We start from the raw sequence: 14,947 nt of genomic DNA, 5'->3' as shown, positions 1-14,947 counted from the left end.
AGTCTGGATTTCAGCTGCGACATTCAGATGGTAGGGTCAGAATTTGGTGTAAAAAACATGAAAGCATGGATCCATCCTGCCTTGTATCAATGGTTCAGGGTGGTGGTGTCATGGTGTGGGGATCCATCCTGCCTTGTATCAATGGTTCAGGATGGTGGTGGTGGTGTCATGGTCTGGGGGATCCATCCTGCCTTGTATCAGCGGTTCAGGCTGGTGGTGGTGGTGGTGTCATGGTGTGGGGGATCCATCCTGCCTTGTATCAATGGTTCAGGCTGGTGGTGGTGTCATGGTGTCATGGATCCATCCTGCCTTGTATCAATGGTTCAGGCTGGTGGTGGTGTCATGGTGTCATGGATCCATCCTGCCTTGTATCAATGGTTCAGGCTGGTGGTGGTGTCATGGTGTGGGGGATATTTTTGTGGCATTAGCAAGGTGGACCTAATAAAGTGGCCAGTGAGTGTAGAAGGGGAAGTAACACTTAAAAGCTGTAGAAAACAAACAAAGTAACAAATAACTGTTGTGTAACTTATCTTTCAACTTGTTGTTTTTTTGTTTTTTAATCTTCGCTTTGCTTGTACAATATGAACACATTTTGGAGTAGGCTGGACTTCTCATGTCTCTGCGCTCTTATAGTATCAAAAAGAATAATCAGATGGGACTTTTGAGGCACAACATATTTTATAAAACACATTTTTACTTCATCCATAGAGAAGGTATTTAACCAACATACTTCATCCATTAATGTAATTAATGTTAAATACCTTCTCTCTTTATATATGGATGATATACAAATGTGTTTTATAAAATATGTTGTGCCTCAAAAGTCCCATCTGATTATTCTTTTTGATACTACAATAGATTTAGGGATGTGACATATCGTTTTTAGATTTTAGATTTTGGTTGTCTCTGCTCTTATTTGTGGTGTATGTGTGGGTTGGAGACGGAAATGAATCTGGAATCCCGTGATTGGAATTTTTGATTTCTAAAAAGTGAAAGTGGAACAAGGTTCAGAACATCTTGGTCATTTCCCACAACTCGGACGTCTTTCACAGTTCTCTTGGAGTGGATCTGGGATGGATGGAACAATGAGGACCGGGCTGAAAATTGCACATGTGATCTGCTTTCTTCTCCTCCTGGGATCAGGTCAGTGTCACTCTTCTGTGTATAATGTCCTTGTACCTGAGGATACATTACAGAGAAGGACAATGGAGGTTCTCTGGCCTGTGTCCTCCTAGGAGGGATTCTCACGGCCCTTCCCTCTATGACCTGCAATCCATACATAAAAAGTTAAAGCGGAACTCCAGGAAAAGTAAAAATCCTCCTTGCACCTGCTACCAGCTAGTTTATGTCTAGGGGGATGGGGGGGGGGGAACAGTTTTGATCGTCCGCTCCCCCCCAGATTCCTCTGCACTGCTATACTGGTCTCTGCAGCCTCTGCTCCCCCATTCCCTGGTGGTCTGAGGCCCTCTGTAGTCATCAAGACCAATGCAGAGACCCCAACCCTAGCTGGATGTTAGGAAACCGAAAGACAGTCCACAGTTGGAGCCAAGGGGAGTGCCGTTTGCTGGAGAATCGGGAAATGCTTTATACATCCTCTAGACTAAAAGGAACAGTTAACTCTTGCAGTGCGGGTGCCGTCCCACTGCAAGGGAGAACCTCATCACTTTACACCCGAACACATATTAATGACACAGATTCTGAGTCTAATTTAATACAGATAAGGCACTGAGTGAGTTTAATTACCACCTTAATCAGCCACAGAACCTGTGTAATTAATATATGTTCAGGTTTCAAGGGATGAGGTGGCCACCCTACCGGAGTTGGAGGCCGGAGGCTTTAACCACTTGATGACCGGAATGCTAAACTGTCACATTTTGAATGACAATTACTCAGTCATACATCACTGTTCACACATTAATTTCATATCTGTTTTTAGAGAAAGATAGAGGTTTCTTTTGGTGGTGTTTATTCCCCATTGGGTGTGGAGAAATTAAAGGGGAAACGCACTGAATCTGAGCACCACAAACCAATATAGTGTGTGTGTATATATATATATTTAAAATTACAAAACGCTGTCTATATATATATACACATTCCAAAGACATGCTGGGAGGTGAATTGGCTCCTATCTAAATTGTCCCTAGTATGTGTATGTATGAATGTGAGTTAGGGACCTTAGACTGTACGCCCCTTGAGGGTTAGGGACTGATGTGAATGTACAATATATATGTAAAGCGCTGTGTAAATTGATGGCGCTATATAGGTACCTGAAATAAATAATAATATATAGATTTTTCATCAGGCTGTGACCATATAGATAGAAGTTCAGGTTACCTTTTAATAGCTGTGGTCTGTGCTGCATGTGAAGGTGCTGGAAGGCGTTGCCCTGCCTGAGTTGTGTTTAAATAAACAATTGGCGTGCACGACAGCGACAAAGAGAACTTCCAGTGATTTCCTTTCCAGCTGATATCACATGCCAAAAGTAGCTCTTTTTAGAAATGTGTATCCTGCTGATTACAGAGGGTTTAGGGGAGGAAAAAGAACAGAAGAGAAAAAGAAGAAGGGAATAACAGGTGAAGGTATTTTCCACCTTAGTGGGGTGGCACTCACAGAGGAAGAGATACAGGTCCTAGATAAAGGATTAAAATTTGCTCCAACCAAAAGCCTCAATAAGTTTGAAACCTATGTTGGTATTCAAAAATTAGTGAGGAATCTTAACATTAAAAAATATTACGCTCAAAATCCACAATCCAGCCCTATTCAAAATGATGTAAGAAAGGGAGAATATCATACACATCTTAGTAACAAGTCTACTTTCAACCCAGTGACTACAGACAACAGATACATAGATATGTTCAATACATTAGTTATAGAGGATTTAGATAGATTACCCATAAAAAAAACATAGAGAAACTATAAAAATCAGGAGTGGCGTTGAGACGTTAGGAAAAAGGAAAGACAGTCATCTGCCCTGTGAATAAAGGGGGAGGAATAGTTATATTATCTAAAAGAATATTATGAACAGGAAATAAGTAATATGTTGAGTAATAGTAATACATAACGCTATCTTGTAAGAAAATCCTACTAAACAATATAAAAAAGCATTGGAAAAAATTGTGAAATATGGAAGTAGGAAGGGCATACTAAATTAAAAAGAAGAAAAGAAAATCTAATTCCATCTTTATGTAAACTACCGGTCATCTACATGGTTCCAAAAATTCATAAAGATAGCAGACAACCCCCCAGAAGGCCAGTTATTAATGGGATAGATTCTCTATCAGCTACAATGGGGGAGTATGTGGATTGTTTCTTACAACCACTAGAAGCGCAGACACCAGCGTATACGAAGGATACCAAACACATCATACAATTAACTCAGAATATAGAGGTAACACAACAAACTGTCCTTAGTACAGCTGATGTATTAGCACTATACACTGATATAGAACATGAAGGGGCAATTTAGGCAGCTAAATGGGCATTAAAATATATATTTAAGTTAGTGTAGCGCTAAGCATTCATTAAACCAAAAAACAAAAAAAACAAAAAAAAATTCATATATAATACATATACTTTTGTGATTAATACTATAATCCTCTCAGTGCTCTTGTATGCCACTTAATCCATACACATATATTCCTATATCCCAAAATTCAATATAAACTCATATTCCATTGATTATATATAAATAATGTGATGGTGCCACTTCAAAAATAAATAAATAAATAAATGAATAAATAAATCAATATCATGTGATGGTGCCACTTCAACTTAATTCAACGTCCAATGTTCAAATCCAAACCAATATATTCCAAGTGATATTTATATACATGCAGTGTGTCTTTGTATATATAGTGCCACTCGTCAAAAACACACTCCTTTCCACTTCGGCTGCAATGCCTTCTCACCTCCTTCCAGCGACCCCTAGGGGCCCACAAGCCTTTAGGATCACCCTGGACCCTCAAGAATCCTGGTTTGGTACCTCTCTGATACTCCTCCTATTTGGCCTCCTCCACACCTTCACTGCTGTGCCTCATAGGATCCTCACCAGCGACTTTCTGCAAACTCTCTCTCACATATTAGTGAGTCTGTCCTGAACCTAAGGTGTTGCATGACCGAGTAATTACCAGTTAAAGTAGCACAGTGTGGTATAGCAAAAAATGGCCTGGTCGTGAAGGGGGTAAAATCTTCCGGAGCTGAAGTGGTTAATGTAATATTAATTTTTAACCATTTCAATACCGTGCAATTTTACACCTTCCTGCCCAGGCCATTTTTCAGGTTTCAGCGCTCTCACACTTTGAATGACAATTGCGCGGTCATACAACATTGTACCCAAACTAAAATTTTATCATTTTCTTCACACAACTAGAGCTTTCTTTTGGTGGTATTTAATAACTGCTGGGGTTTTTATTTCTTGCTAAATTAACAAAAAAAGACCAAAAATTTTGAAAAAAAACACATTTTACTTTGTTTCTGTTATAAAAGTTTACAAATAAATAATTGTTCTTCATAAATTTAGGCCGAGATGTATTCTGCTACATGTCTTTGGTGAAAATAACCCAAATTAGGATGTATTTTTTAGTTTGTAGGAAAGTTATAGAGTTCACAAACTATGGTATAGATCTGAAAATTGATCAATCCTGAAGTACTGACAGCCAATCTAATTTCTTGAGGTCCAAGGATGTCAGAATAGTACAGATATCCCCCAAATGTCAGGACGGTACATATATCCCCCAAATGTCAGGACAGTACAGATATCCCCCAAATGTCACGACAGGACAGATATCCCCCAAATGTCACGACAGGACAGATATCCCCCAAATGTCACGACAGGACAGATATCCCCCAAATGTCAGAATAGTACAGATATCCCCCAAATGTCACGACAGGACAGATATCCCCCAAATGTCAGAATAGTACAGATATCCCCCAAATGTCAGGACGGTACATATATCCCCCAAATGTCAGGACAGTACAGATATCCCCCAAATGTCACGACAGGACAGATATCCCCCAAATGTCACGACAGGACAGATATCCCCCAAATGTCACGACAGGACAGATATCCCCCAAATGTCAGAATAGTACAGATATCCCCCAAATGTCACGACAGGACAGATATCCCCCAAATGTCAGAATAGTACAGATATCCCCCAAATGTCTCGACAGGACAGATATCCCCCAAATGTCAGGACAGTACAGATATCCCCAAATGACCCCTTTTTGCAGAGTAGACAGTCCGACGTACTTCATAAGAGGCATGGCGAGTTTTTTGAAGTTGTATTTTTTTGTCATAATTTTTCAGAAAATGAAAAAATTAAAAAAATTATTTTCACAATTGTTTTTTTACATACTGTCACCAGTGCAGTACAGCGTCATCATATAACTGGCATGGCGGTGAACAGGGACACTGACTGGTGACAGTATGAAAAAAATATATATATTTTTTTTTTTTTTTTAATTTTTTTTAATTTTTTATTATATTTAATTTTTTATTACATTTTTTTTTATTTTTTTAAAGATTTTTTTTTCATATTTTACTATGACCAAAGTAGTACAATGTTACCATAGTAACATTGTACTACTTTGGGGAAGTGATCAGTATTTTTTTTTTTTTTTTTTTACACAATTTGCTTATAGCAAAGAATTACTTTGCTATAAGCAAGCATTTACCTGAATGAAATCGATTCATTCAGCTTTTCTTTTTTTTTTCTTTTTTTTTGTGCTTAGCTGTGATTTGGTCACAGCTAATCACATGACATGTGCATGTGATTAGCTGTGACCATTCACAGCTAGGCACTAGTATACAATGGATGGCATCATGAATGAAGCCATCCATTGTATACAACTGTCATGTGACCTGCTGTGATTGGTCACAGCAGGTCACATGGTACCAGCAACGGGAGCCGGTACTCGGATCTGTCATCGGCCGTGTCCGAGGTGCACGGCCGGTGACAGATCGCACTGCTGAGCTGCTCTGCATTAGCGCAAACGGCGCATGTGCGGGAGCACGCCAAATGGCGTGCACCCAGAATACAGGGACACATTTGAAGCCGCCAAACGGCCATTGGCCGGGCGGCTAATGGTTAATATCCAAACTTTAATTCGGTCTTTAGTAAGTTCTGATATATGCCTGGCAGAGAAAATACCCTCTTAATTGGATGTGAATGCGAGGTTTTGAATTGAGTGGTCACAGATGTGAATTATTTGTGTCTGAGTTAGGTAATCAGTAGAGGTTTAAATTCATGTTTTCTTTAAAGCCGAGTCTATGTAACGTACACCTTATTTTGAATTCTTATAATGAGTCTGAGAGTTTAAATTGTATTCATAAATCACGTATTCAGACAGTTGTATGTAACATAAGAACTTCAGAGACCTCTTTCATAGTCTGCATGTCAATCATGATAATGACTTGGTGGTTTGAATAAGTAACACATGTTTAAGTTAGGCTGGGAGTGACTAGGGGAGTGTTTAAGGAGCCCGCGAATTTGAAACAAAGGTTAATGGGAGGACTTAATTTCTCATGCATTTTAAGTATGTAGCTTTTCAAGGAAAGAGAGGCAGTTGCTTCTATCTCTTCACTTCACACACACACAGAGACATTCTTTCACACACTCTTACTCAAAGCATGGCATGCTAACAAAGAACAAAAGAATAGCACATGGACAACTTTTAAGCTAGGCCAAAAACTTCTATCTAAGCTATTCAAAGGAACTACATTTTCTTCTAATATCCAAGGAACAAGCAACTTATATTCTTTATTTTTATTTCATTTTAAGCTACATATATCTGAATTTACTGTTTTTTATTGACTTTGTATTTTTTGGTGTGTGATCAAATAAAGTCACACTGTTTATTCTGAACTGGCTTCCATAAGGATTTCTTCCCACAACCATCTACAAGAACCTAGAAATACTAATAGAGTTTTTTCATAACCCTGAAAATCTAACAGTTAAAAACGCTGTGCACACCAGAACGCACATCACTATGGTATCATGTGATCCAGTTCAGGCAAACGCAAAGCACTTACAGCCTGTGTTTAGTGTGTTTTTGGGAAACATTGACCCCCCTGAAGCAGATCGCTAATGGAGGTGTCTGACTCCTCGACCTGAACACTCTACAGGTACAAATGAGAACTGCCAGGTCGGGTATTGCCTCCCTCCTTCGGGGGGATTTTATGACCTCAATAGACATCCAGGTGACTTTCTTCCAGATTACAAACTTTCCACCTCATCAGAAGTATCTGTGTTTTCCAGAACCTTTTCCAATTTTTCACCCTCCCCTTTTGCTTCTCCACTGCTCCCCATGGTTTCACCAAGGCGCTCATCTCTGCTTTGTGCTCAGAGGATTTATGATATACATTGCTCAAAAAATTAAAGGAAGACTTTTTAACCACTTGACCTCCAGAGGATTTACCCCCCTTAATGACCACGTTTCTTTTTGCTACTCGGCGCTGCACTAATTCAACTGATAATTGCGCGGTCATGCAATGCTGCACCCAAACAAAATTTACATCCTTTTTTTCACACAAATAGAGCTTTCTTTCGGGGGTATTTGATCACCTGTGTGCTTTTTATTTTTCACGCTATAAACAAAAAAAGGCCAAAAATTTTGAAGAAAAACAATATTTTTTACTTTTAGCTATAAAAAATATATAGTAAACTCAAAGTTGGTTATAAATTTAGGCCAAAATGTATTCTGCTCCATGTTTTTGGTAAAAAAAAATCCCAATAAGTGTATATTTATTGCTTTGTGTGACAGTTATAGCGTCTACAAACTATGGTATAGATGCTGCAATTTACGCCATTTTTCTGCTATACAGCGCTGCGCTAGTTTAACGGACAATTGCGCGGTCATGCAATACGGTACATAAATGAAATTTACATCCTTTTTTTCCCCACAAATTGAGCTTTCTTTTGGTGGTATTTGATCCCCTGTGCGGTTTTTATTTTTTGCGCTATTAAAAAAAAAAAGGCTGACAATTTTGAGGGGAAAAAAAACAATATTTTGGACTTTTTGCTGTAAAACATGTCCAGTAAAAAAAAATGCAAAAATCAAATTTAGTCATAAATTTCTGCCAAAACACATTCTGCGACATGTTTTTGCTAAAAAAAAATCCCAATACGTGTAAATTAATTGGTTTGCGTGAAAGTTATAGCGTTTACAAATGGCGGGAAAGATACTGGGATTTTTAGGTTTTTTTTATACTAATAATGGCGGCGATCAGCGACTTATGGCAGCGATCAGGGACTTATGGCGGGACTGCGGCAGACATTCTGACACTGGGGGGTACTGACTTGGGGTCACTGACATCTCCAGTGACACCAATACAGTGATCAGTGCAAAAAAAAACACTGACACTGTATTAATGGCACTGGGGAGGAAGGGGTTAAGTTTATTTTTCAGGAAGGGTTATCTGTGTGAGGGGAGTGTTTTACTAGGGGGTGGGGTGTGTATTGCAGGGGACACGGCTGATCGGGAGAGAGAAACTCTTCTGTTCCGATCAGCTTGTCCTGGAGCTGTCAGGGAACTGACAGAAAGCACAGCTACTGCAGCCCTGCTCTCTGTCAGCTATTGCCGCTGATCGCCGGGACATAGCCGGTAACGATCGGCTGTGACCCGGCGACTGACATCCGCGGCTCTGATTGGCGGGACAGGTAGGGCGGCGGCGTGCCTCGCGCGCGCCCCCTACCTGTTTACAAAACACACGTTTTAAAACGTGGTTTTGCCTGCCCGTGCCACCCTGCCGCCATATTTCTACAGTGGCTGGGCTGCATGTGGTTAATCCAAGTATAGCATTAAATAAATGAAACTCCGGGGATATTGATCTGGTCAGTGAAGTAGCAGAGGGGGGTGTTAATCACTTTCAGCTGCTTTGGTGTTAATTAAATTAGCAACAGGTACACTAGATGGACAACAATGAGTCGACCCCCAAAACAGGAATGGATTTACAGATGGAGGCCACTGACATTTTTTTCCCTCCTCATCTTTTCTTTTTCACTAGTTTTGCATTTGGCTCGGGTCAGTGTCACTACTAGTAGTATGAGGCCATATCTGGACCCTACAGAGCTTGCACAGGCAGTCCAACTCCTCCAGGATGGCACATCAATATGTGCCATTGCCAGGTTTGCTGTGTCTCCCAGCACAGTCTCGAGAGCATGGAGGAGATTCCAGGAGACAGGCAGTTCCTCTAGGAGGGCTGGACAGGGCCGTAGAAGGTCCTTAACCCATCAGCAGGACTGGTATCTGCTCCTTTGTGCAAGGAGGAACAGGATGAGCCCTGCCAGAGCCCTACAAAATGACCTCCAGCAGGCCACTGGTGTGAATGTCTCTGACCGAACAATCAGAAACAGACTTCATGAGGGTGGACTGAGGTCCCGATGTCCTCTAGTGGGCCCTGTGCTCACTGCCCGGCACCATAGAGCTGGATTGGCATTGGCCATCGAACACCAGAATTGGCAGGTCCACCACTGGCACCCTGTGCTTTTCACAGATGAGAGCAGGTTCACCCTGAGCACATGTGACAGACGTGAAAGGGCCTGGAGGAGCCGTGGAGAACGTTCTTCTGCCTGTAACATGGTTCAGCATGACCGTTTTAGTGGTGGGTCAGTGATGGTCTGGGGGGGCATATCCGTGGAGGGATGCACAGACCTCTACAGGCTAGACAATGGCACCCTGACTGCCATTAGGTATCGGGATGAAATCCTTGGACCCATTGTCAGACCCTACGCTGGTGCAGTGGGTCCTGGATTCCTCCTGCCCAGCCTCCTGTGGAGAGAGTATGCAGGCAGTTCCTGGAAGATGGAGGAATTGAAACCCATGCTCATCTGACCTAAATCCAATAGAACCCCTCTGGGATGTCATGTTTTGGTCCATCCGACGCCGCCAGGTTGCACCTCAGACAGTCCAGTAGCTCAGTGATGCCCTGGTCCAGATCTGGGAGGAAATCCCCCACGACACCATCCGTCATCTCATTAGGAGCCTCCCCCGACATTATCAGGCATGCATAGAAGCACATGGGGGCCACACAGACTACTGAGGACCATTTTGAGTTGCTGCAATGAAATGGACTAGCCTGCTGCATTATTTTTTCACTTTGATTTTCGGATGTCTTTGAATTCATTCCTTTGTAGGTTGATAAATTTCATTTCTGTCAAATGATCGGGGCATCCTTACGTTCTAACACATTACCCCATCCATGTCAGTATCTGATGGGTTTTCAAAGTCTTCCTTTCATTTTTTAAGCCAAAATTTGTTTTATCTAAATAAAATATGCCTCGTCTATTCTTCTGACGTAATGTCCAAGTGGAGATGCTTGCTTTATGGCCAATATTTAAGGATACTTTGTAATATTTTACCCTGATTGTTTTTTTTTTTAGAGAAAAAAAATAATTTCTATCTCTTACATCGCTGCCTTGGGCCCCATTCCAATTGTTTGCATGCTCTCCAGCTGTGTTTTAAAACTTTTGCTTTTGCCTCTGAAACATGGCATTGTTTTTTTTTGTTCTTGCTTCATTTTTTTTAACTGCGTCATCTCTGCAATGTGGGTTTGAGGATTATGATTTGTGGTTTGTACACAATACAGTGTGCTACTGACTAGAAGATCCCAACAAGCTATGCGCTTTGACTTTCTTTGCCCCGGTTTGGCAGTGTATATGATGTTAATAGCTTTCTTGTTTTAAAGTGTATTCTTTTAGTTTTTGGCTGTATTGCCTCTACTGCTTCCAACACATCAATTATTGCTGCTACACAAAACAATCAATTTTTTTTTGGCAAAAACTACCTACTTCAAAGTTGTCTTTTTATTAAGATGTTTCTTACGTACAGCATGGACACCTCCCCAAAAAATAGGAAGTCCTCCCAAGTGATTATACCTCATATCAACCATACATAAACATACATACATAAAGCCTGTTATTTTTTATAACAACTAACATGTATAATCAGTGTCAGTCATAATGGAAGTCATTTTAATCTTGCGTCACCACCACTCATGTTCAAAAATACATCTGTGCATTCCAACTCACCACCATGGAAAGCAGATTATGTGTATGATATGAACCCTACATCCAGGAAGGTCAAAGAAACACTTGTAATTCCACGTAATGTGACCCAGGATGTCAAAATGTTCCCTTTGAATGGTAAGTAGGAACTCATCTGCCATCCTATGGATGCAGTGGATCACGGAGTTCAATACCCAGCTGCTGTGAGCCGGGGTATCATGTGAGCGTTATGACCAATCATAGCAATCACATGATTAAATACCTAAGACTGTCTAGTTTCCAAAAAAGGGGTCATTTGGGGGGGAGGTATTTGTCCTGTCCTGACATTTGGGGGGTATTTGTACTATCCTGACATTTGGGGGTATCTGTCCTGTCCTGACATTTGGGGGTATTTGTACCATCCTGACATTTGGGGGGTATTTGTGCCATCCTGACATTTGGGGGTATTTGTACTCCCCTGACATTTGAGAGATATCTGTACTGTCCTGACATTTGGGGGGATTTGTACTGTCCTGACATTTGGGGGGTATTTGTACTGTCCTGGCATTTGGGGGGTATTTGTACTGTCCTGACATTTAGGGGGTATTTGTACTGTCCTGGCATTTGGGGGTATTGTACTGTCCTGACATTTTAGGGCCTCAAGATTTGAAACCCGAAGTCAGTAAAGCAGAATAGTTCAATTTTCAAATATACTGTATATCTAATAGTTCGTAGATTCTGTAACTTTGCTACAGACTAAATAATAAACACTGATTTGGGGTATCTTTACCAAAGAGCTGTAACAGAATATATTTTGGTTTAAATTTAAGAGGAAAGATGTTTTGCTTGCAAAAGTTTAAAACATAAATTAATAATGGATTTTTGTTTTCAAAATTTTGAGTATTGTTTTGTTTATATAGCAGAAAATAAAAAAAAAACCCAGTGGTGATTAAATACCACCAAAAGAAAGCTCTAAAAGATGGCTGATCCCACAGTGCCCATATCTGAGAGGGTGTCTCCAGTCTATCCCAAATATTATCCATCACGTATTCTATCCTCCTAATTTCCATAACTGTATCCAGTAGGTCTGTCTGAGACAGGACAACAGTTTCCTCCAGTGGAGAGGGATAGGTCTCGTACCTGCTGTTAGGATATGGGTGGTCAATTTTTTAGAGGTTTTGGGTATATCTGTGAAAGGGCGGCCAAGAAGGTTGAGGACACGGTCCAAATGGAGTAACCTTCCCTAGATTTGACACTGTAAATCTTCTACCTTCTCTCAGAAAGGCTGAATCATGGGTCATAGCCAGAATATATGAAAGAGAACGCCAACTGATTGTCTGCATCTGCACCACATCTTGGATTCAGAGGGGTTATAGGAGTGTAGAACCTCAGGTTGAAGCATACTGGAGGCAGTGGCATCATTAGGGGGTGCGGGGGGTGCGGGCCGCACCGGGTGACACCATCACAGGGGGTGCAGGATGCCAGCAGTATCAGCTGCCCCCGGTGTAGCAGTAAAATTAGAATCCCGTGAAGATATGTATCCCCTGAAGCAACTGCGCATGTGCTGGTTTCAGCCCGAAGAAGCCGGTCACCAATCTCTGACTTTAGCACAGAGCTGCCACAGTTAACCCCTTACAGGCTGCAAAATGCTGAAGCTGTTCAACCTATGCGGGGTTAACTGATCTTGCAACCCATAGGGATCAGCTTCAGCGGTTTGCAGCCTGTAAGGGGTTAACTGTGGCAGCTCTGTGCTAAAGTCGGAGATCGGTACATGTGCAGTTGCTTCAGGGGATACATATCTTCATGGGATACTCATTTTACTGCTACACCGGCACCGCTCCTTCCTCTCAGGAGGGGTGAAACCACATGGTACCGTACCGGGTGACACCAATCCTAGGGATGCCTCTGACTGGAGGGTTACCATTACTGATTCCATTGTCAAAGCACCTCGCTGGATCCCGGTTTAACCTCTTGACCTCTGGAAGGTTTTACCCCCTTCATGTCCAGGGCATTTCTTGCTATTCGCCACTACGCTATTCTAACTGGTAATTTCAGAGTCATGCAACGCTGTAACCAAATTAAATTTATATAATTGTTTCACACATATAGCAATTTTTTTTGGTGGTATTTGATCACTACTGGGGTTTTTTATTTTTTGCGATACAAAAAAGACCAAAATTGGGAAGGGGTTAACATCTAGGGGTGATAAAGGGAATAAATATGTACCCAACAATGGGTAATGTGTGTATTATGTGCTGCTTTTACTAACAGATCTCTTTGTTTCTCATCCCTGCTTTGCAGGAATAAGAACCACAGATCTTTCTCTGTGTACAGATTGTTCAACACAGAGCTCTGGGCTGTGATTGGACACAGCTGATCAGCAGGTCCCAGTCCTGAATCGTGTTGTGGAACCAGTCGGACTTGCTAACAGACTCCCGCTGTGTACAATCACAGCAGGTGTCGGTGGTGGGGGCGCGCATGTGTGCGCCCTAAACCCAAAAGCAGGCAGTGACAGACCAGTATGTCGCTTTGCCTGCACGGCCCGCCTGTCCACAGTACATTGCGGGGGGGGGGGGGTCCATAAGTGGTTTGGGTGCCGTTGCAGTGTTATTCTGGATTACGTTAGCAGTTTAGGTTCCTCTGTCACAAGAGATCCTGTACAATTGTCATCACTCTTTTTTGTTCTAATTTTTTAGGTGATTTTCAGGTTCAGAGGCTGAGAGTTACTGGGAAAGATGTTCCTACTGAAGCCCTTAGAGGAGAAGATGTCACCATCCCTTGTCTGCTGTCTGGTGTCCCAATACCGCTGAATCTAGAGAAACTATCAGTTGTCTGGACTCTCAGATTACAAAATGGAACTGAACGTGAGGTTTATGTTTTTCGTAGTTACCAACATACACCATCGAGGATCGGATCTCTCATGAATGAAGAAGACCTCCAACAAGGCAATGCCAGTCTTTCCATACCCAACATTCAGATCACAGATGAAGGGGACTATCGCTGCTTTGTTATCTTCACTCCGGATTCCGGCTCCGCTACATCTACTCTGCAAGTATCAGGTACACAGTGAGATCCGCAAGGAAAGAGGAAAATTAGGTGCACTAGACAGTGCCGATAATCCATTTATTGATAATGAAAGGAATAAAAATAATTATACTCACACATGGGGGTTGACTTACTAAAGGCAAATAGGCTGTGCACCATACAAGGTGTAGTTGCACACTACAAGTGCAATTACTCCAGAGCTTTGTAAATGAGATAAAGATTCACTTTGCAAGGAATACCCAATCATGTGCAAGGAAAATTGAAAAAAATGCACGTTTGCTTGCACATGATTGGATGATGGAAGTCATCAGAGCTTTTGCTCATTTATTAAGCTCTGGAGCAACTACTCTTGCAAAGTGCTCAGTCTATTTGCCTTTAGTAAATCATCCCAACAGTGCATGGGCCATTCACAGAGATCTGTCTTCACCAGGTGTAAAATTGTAAAAAAAATCTGGACTCCCTCACTACTATATAGTATGTGGGGATGAGGAGACCAGACTGCAACCCGAGCAGCCATATAATCCAGCCAAGACCTCAGAAGTAACACAGACATCCTATGACCATGTACAGGCTCCACATCTACTCTAGGCACATGCGATTTGTTTTGTTTCGAATCAAAATTATATCTGGTCTCCCCGGACTCCGCATTCACTATATCTGCTCTCCCCGGACCCAGCATTCACTATATCCGCTCTCCCCGGACCCCGCATTCACTATATCCGGTCTCCCCGGACCCCACATTCACTATGTCCGCTCTCCTTGGACCCCGCATTCACTATATCCACTCTCCCCGGACCCCGCATTCACTATATCCGCTCTCCCCGGACCCAGCATTCACTATATCCGCTCTCCCCGGACCCCGCATTCACTATATCCGGTCTCCCCGGACCCCACATTCACTATGTCCGCTCTCCTTGGAC

The 14,947-nt window shown here is 41.9% G+C and overlaps 1 protein-coding gene across 1 annotated transcript in view; it reads left to right on the top strand.

The window, feature by feature from the left end:
• Positions 1-1,029: 1,029 nt before the first annotated feature.
• Positions 1,030-14,947, top strand: part of LOC149464635 (natural cytotoxicity triggering receptor 3 ligand 1-like) — a 46,176-nt gene continuing 32,258 nt past the window's right edge. Inside the window, exons 1-2 of the mRNA XM_089674300.1 lie at positions 1,030-1,143; positions 13,679-14,041. Of these exons, the coding sequence (XP_089530426.1) occupies positions 1,074-1,143; positions 13,679-14,041 (433 nt within the window). The 5' untranslated portion in view covers positions 1,030-1,073. The remainder of the gene's footprint in view (positions 1,144-13,678; positions 14,042-14,947) is intronic.

The sequence above is a fragment of the Staurois parvus genome, unplaced genomic scaffold (assembly GCF_062004578.1).
Source record: "Staurois parvus isolate SC_StPar_1 unplaced genomic scaffold, SC_StPar_1.0 ptg000150l, whole genome shotgun sequence".
Taxonomy (NCBI): domain Eukaryota; kingdom Metazoa; phylum Chordata; class Amphibia; order Anura; family Ranidae; genus Staurois; species Staurois parvus.
Note: the sequence above shows the minus strand (reverse complement) of the source record. Positions and strands in the feature narration are given on the sequence as shown.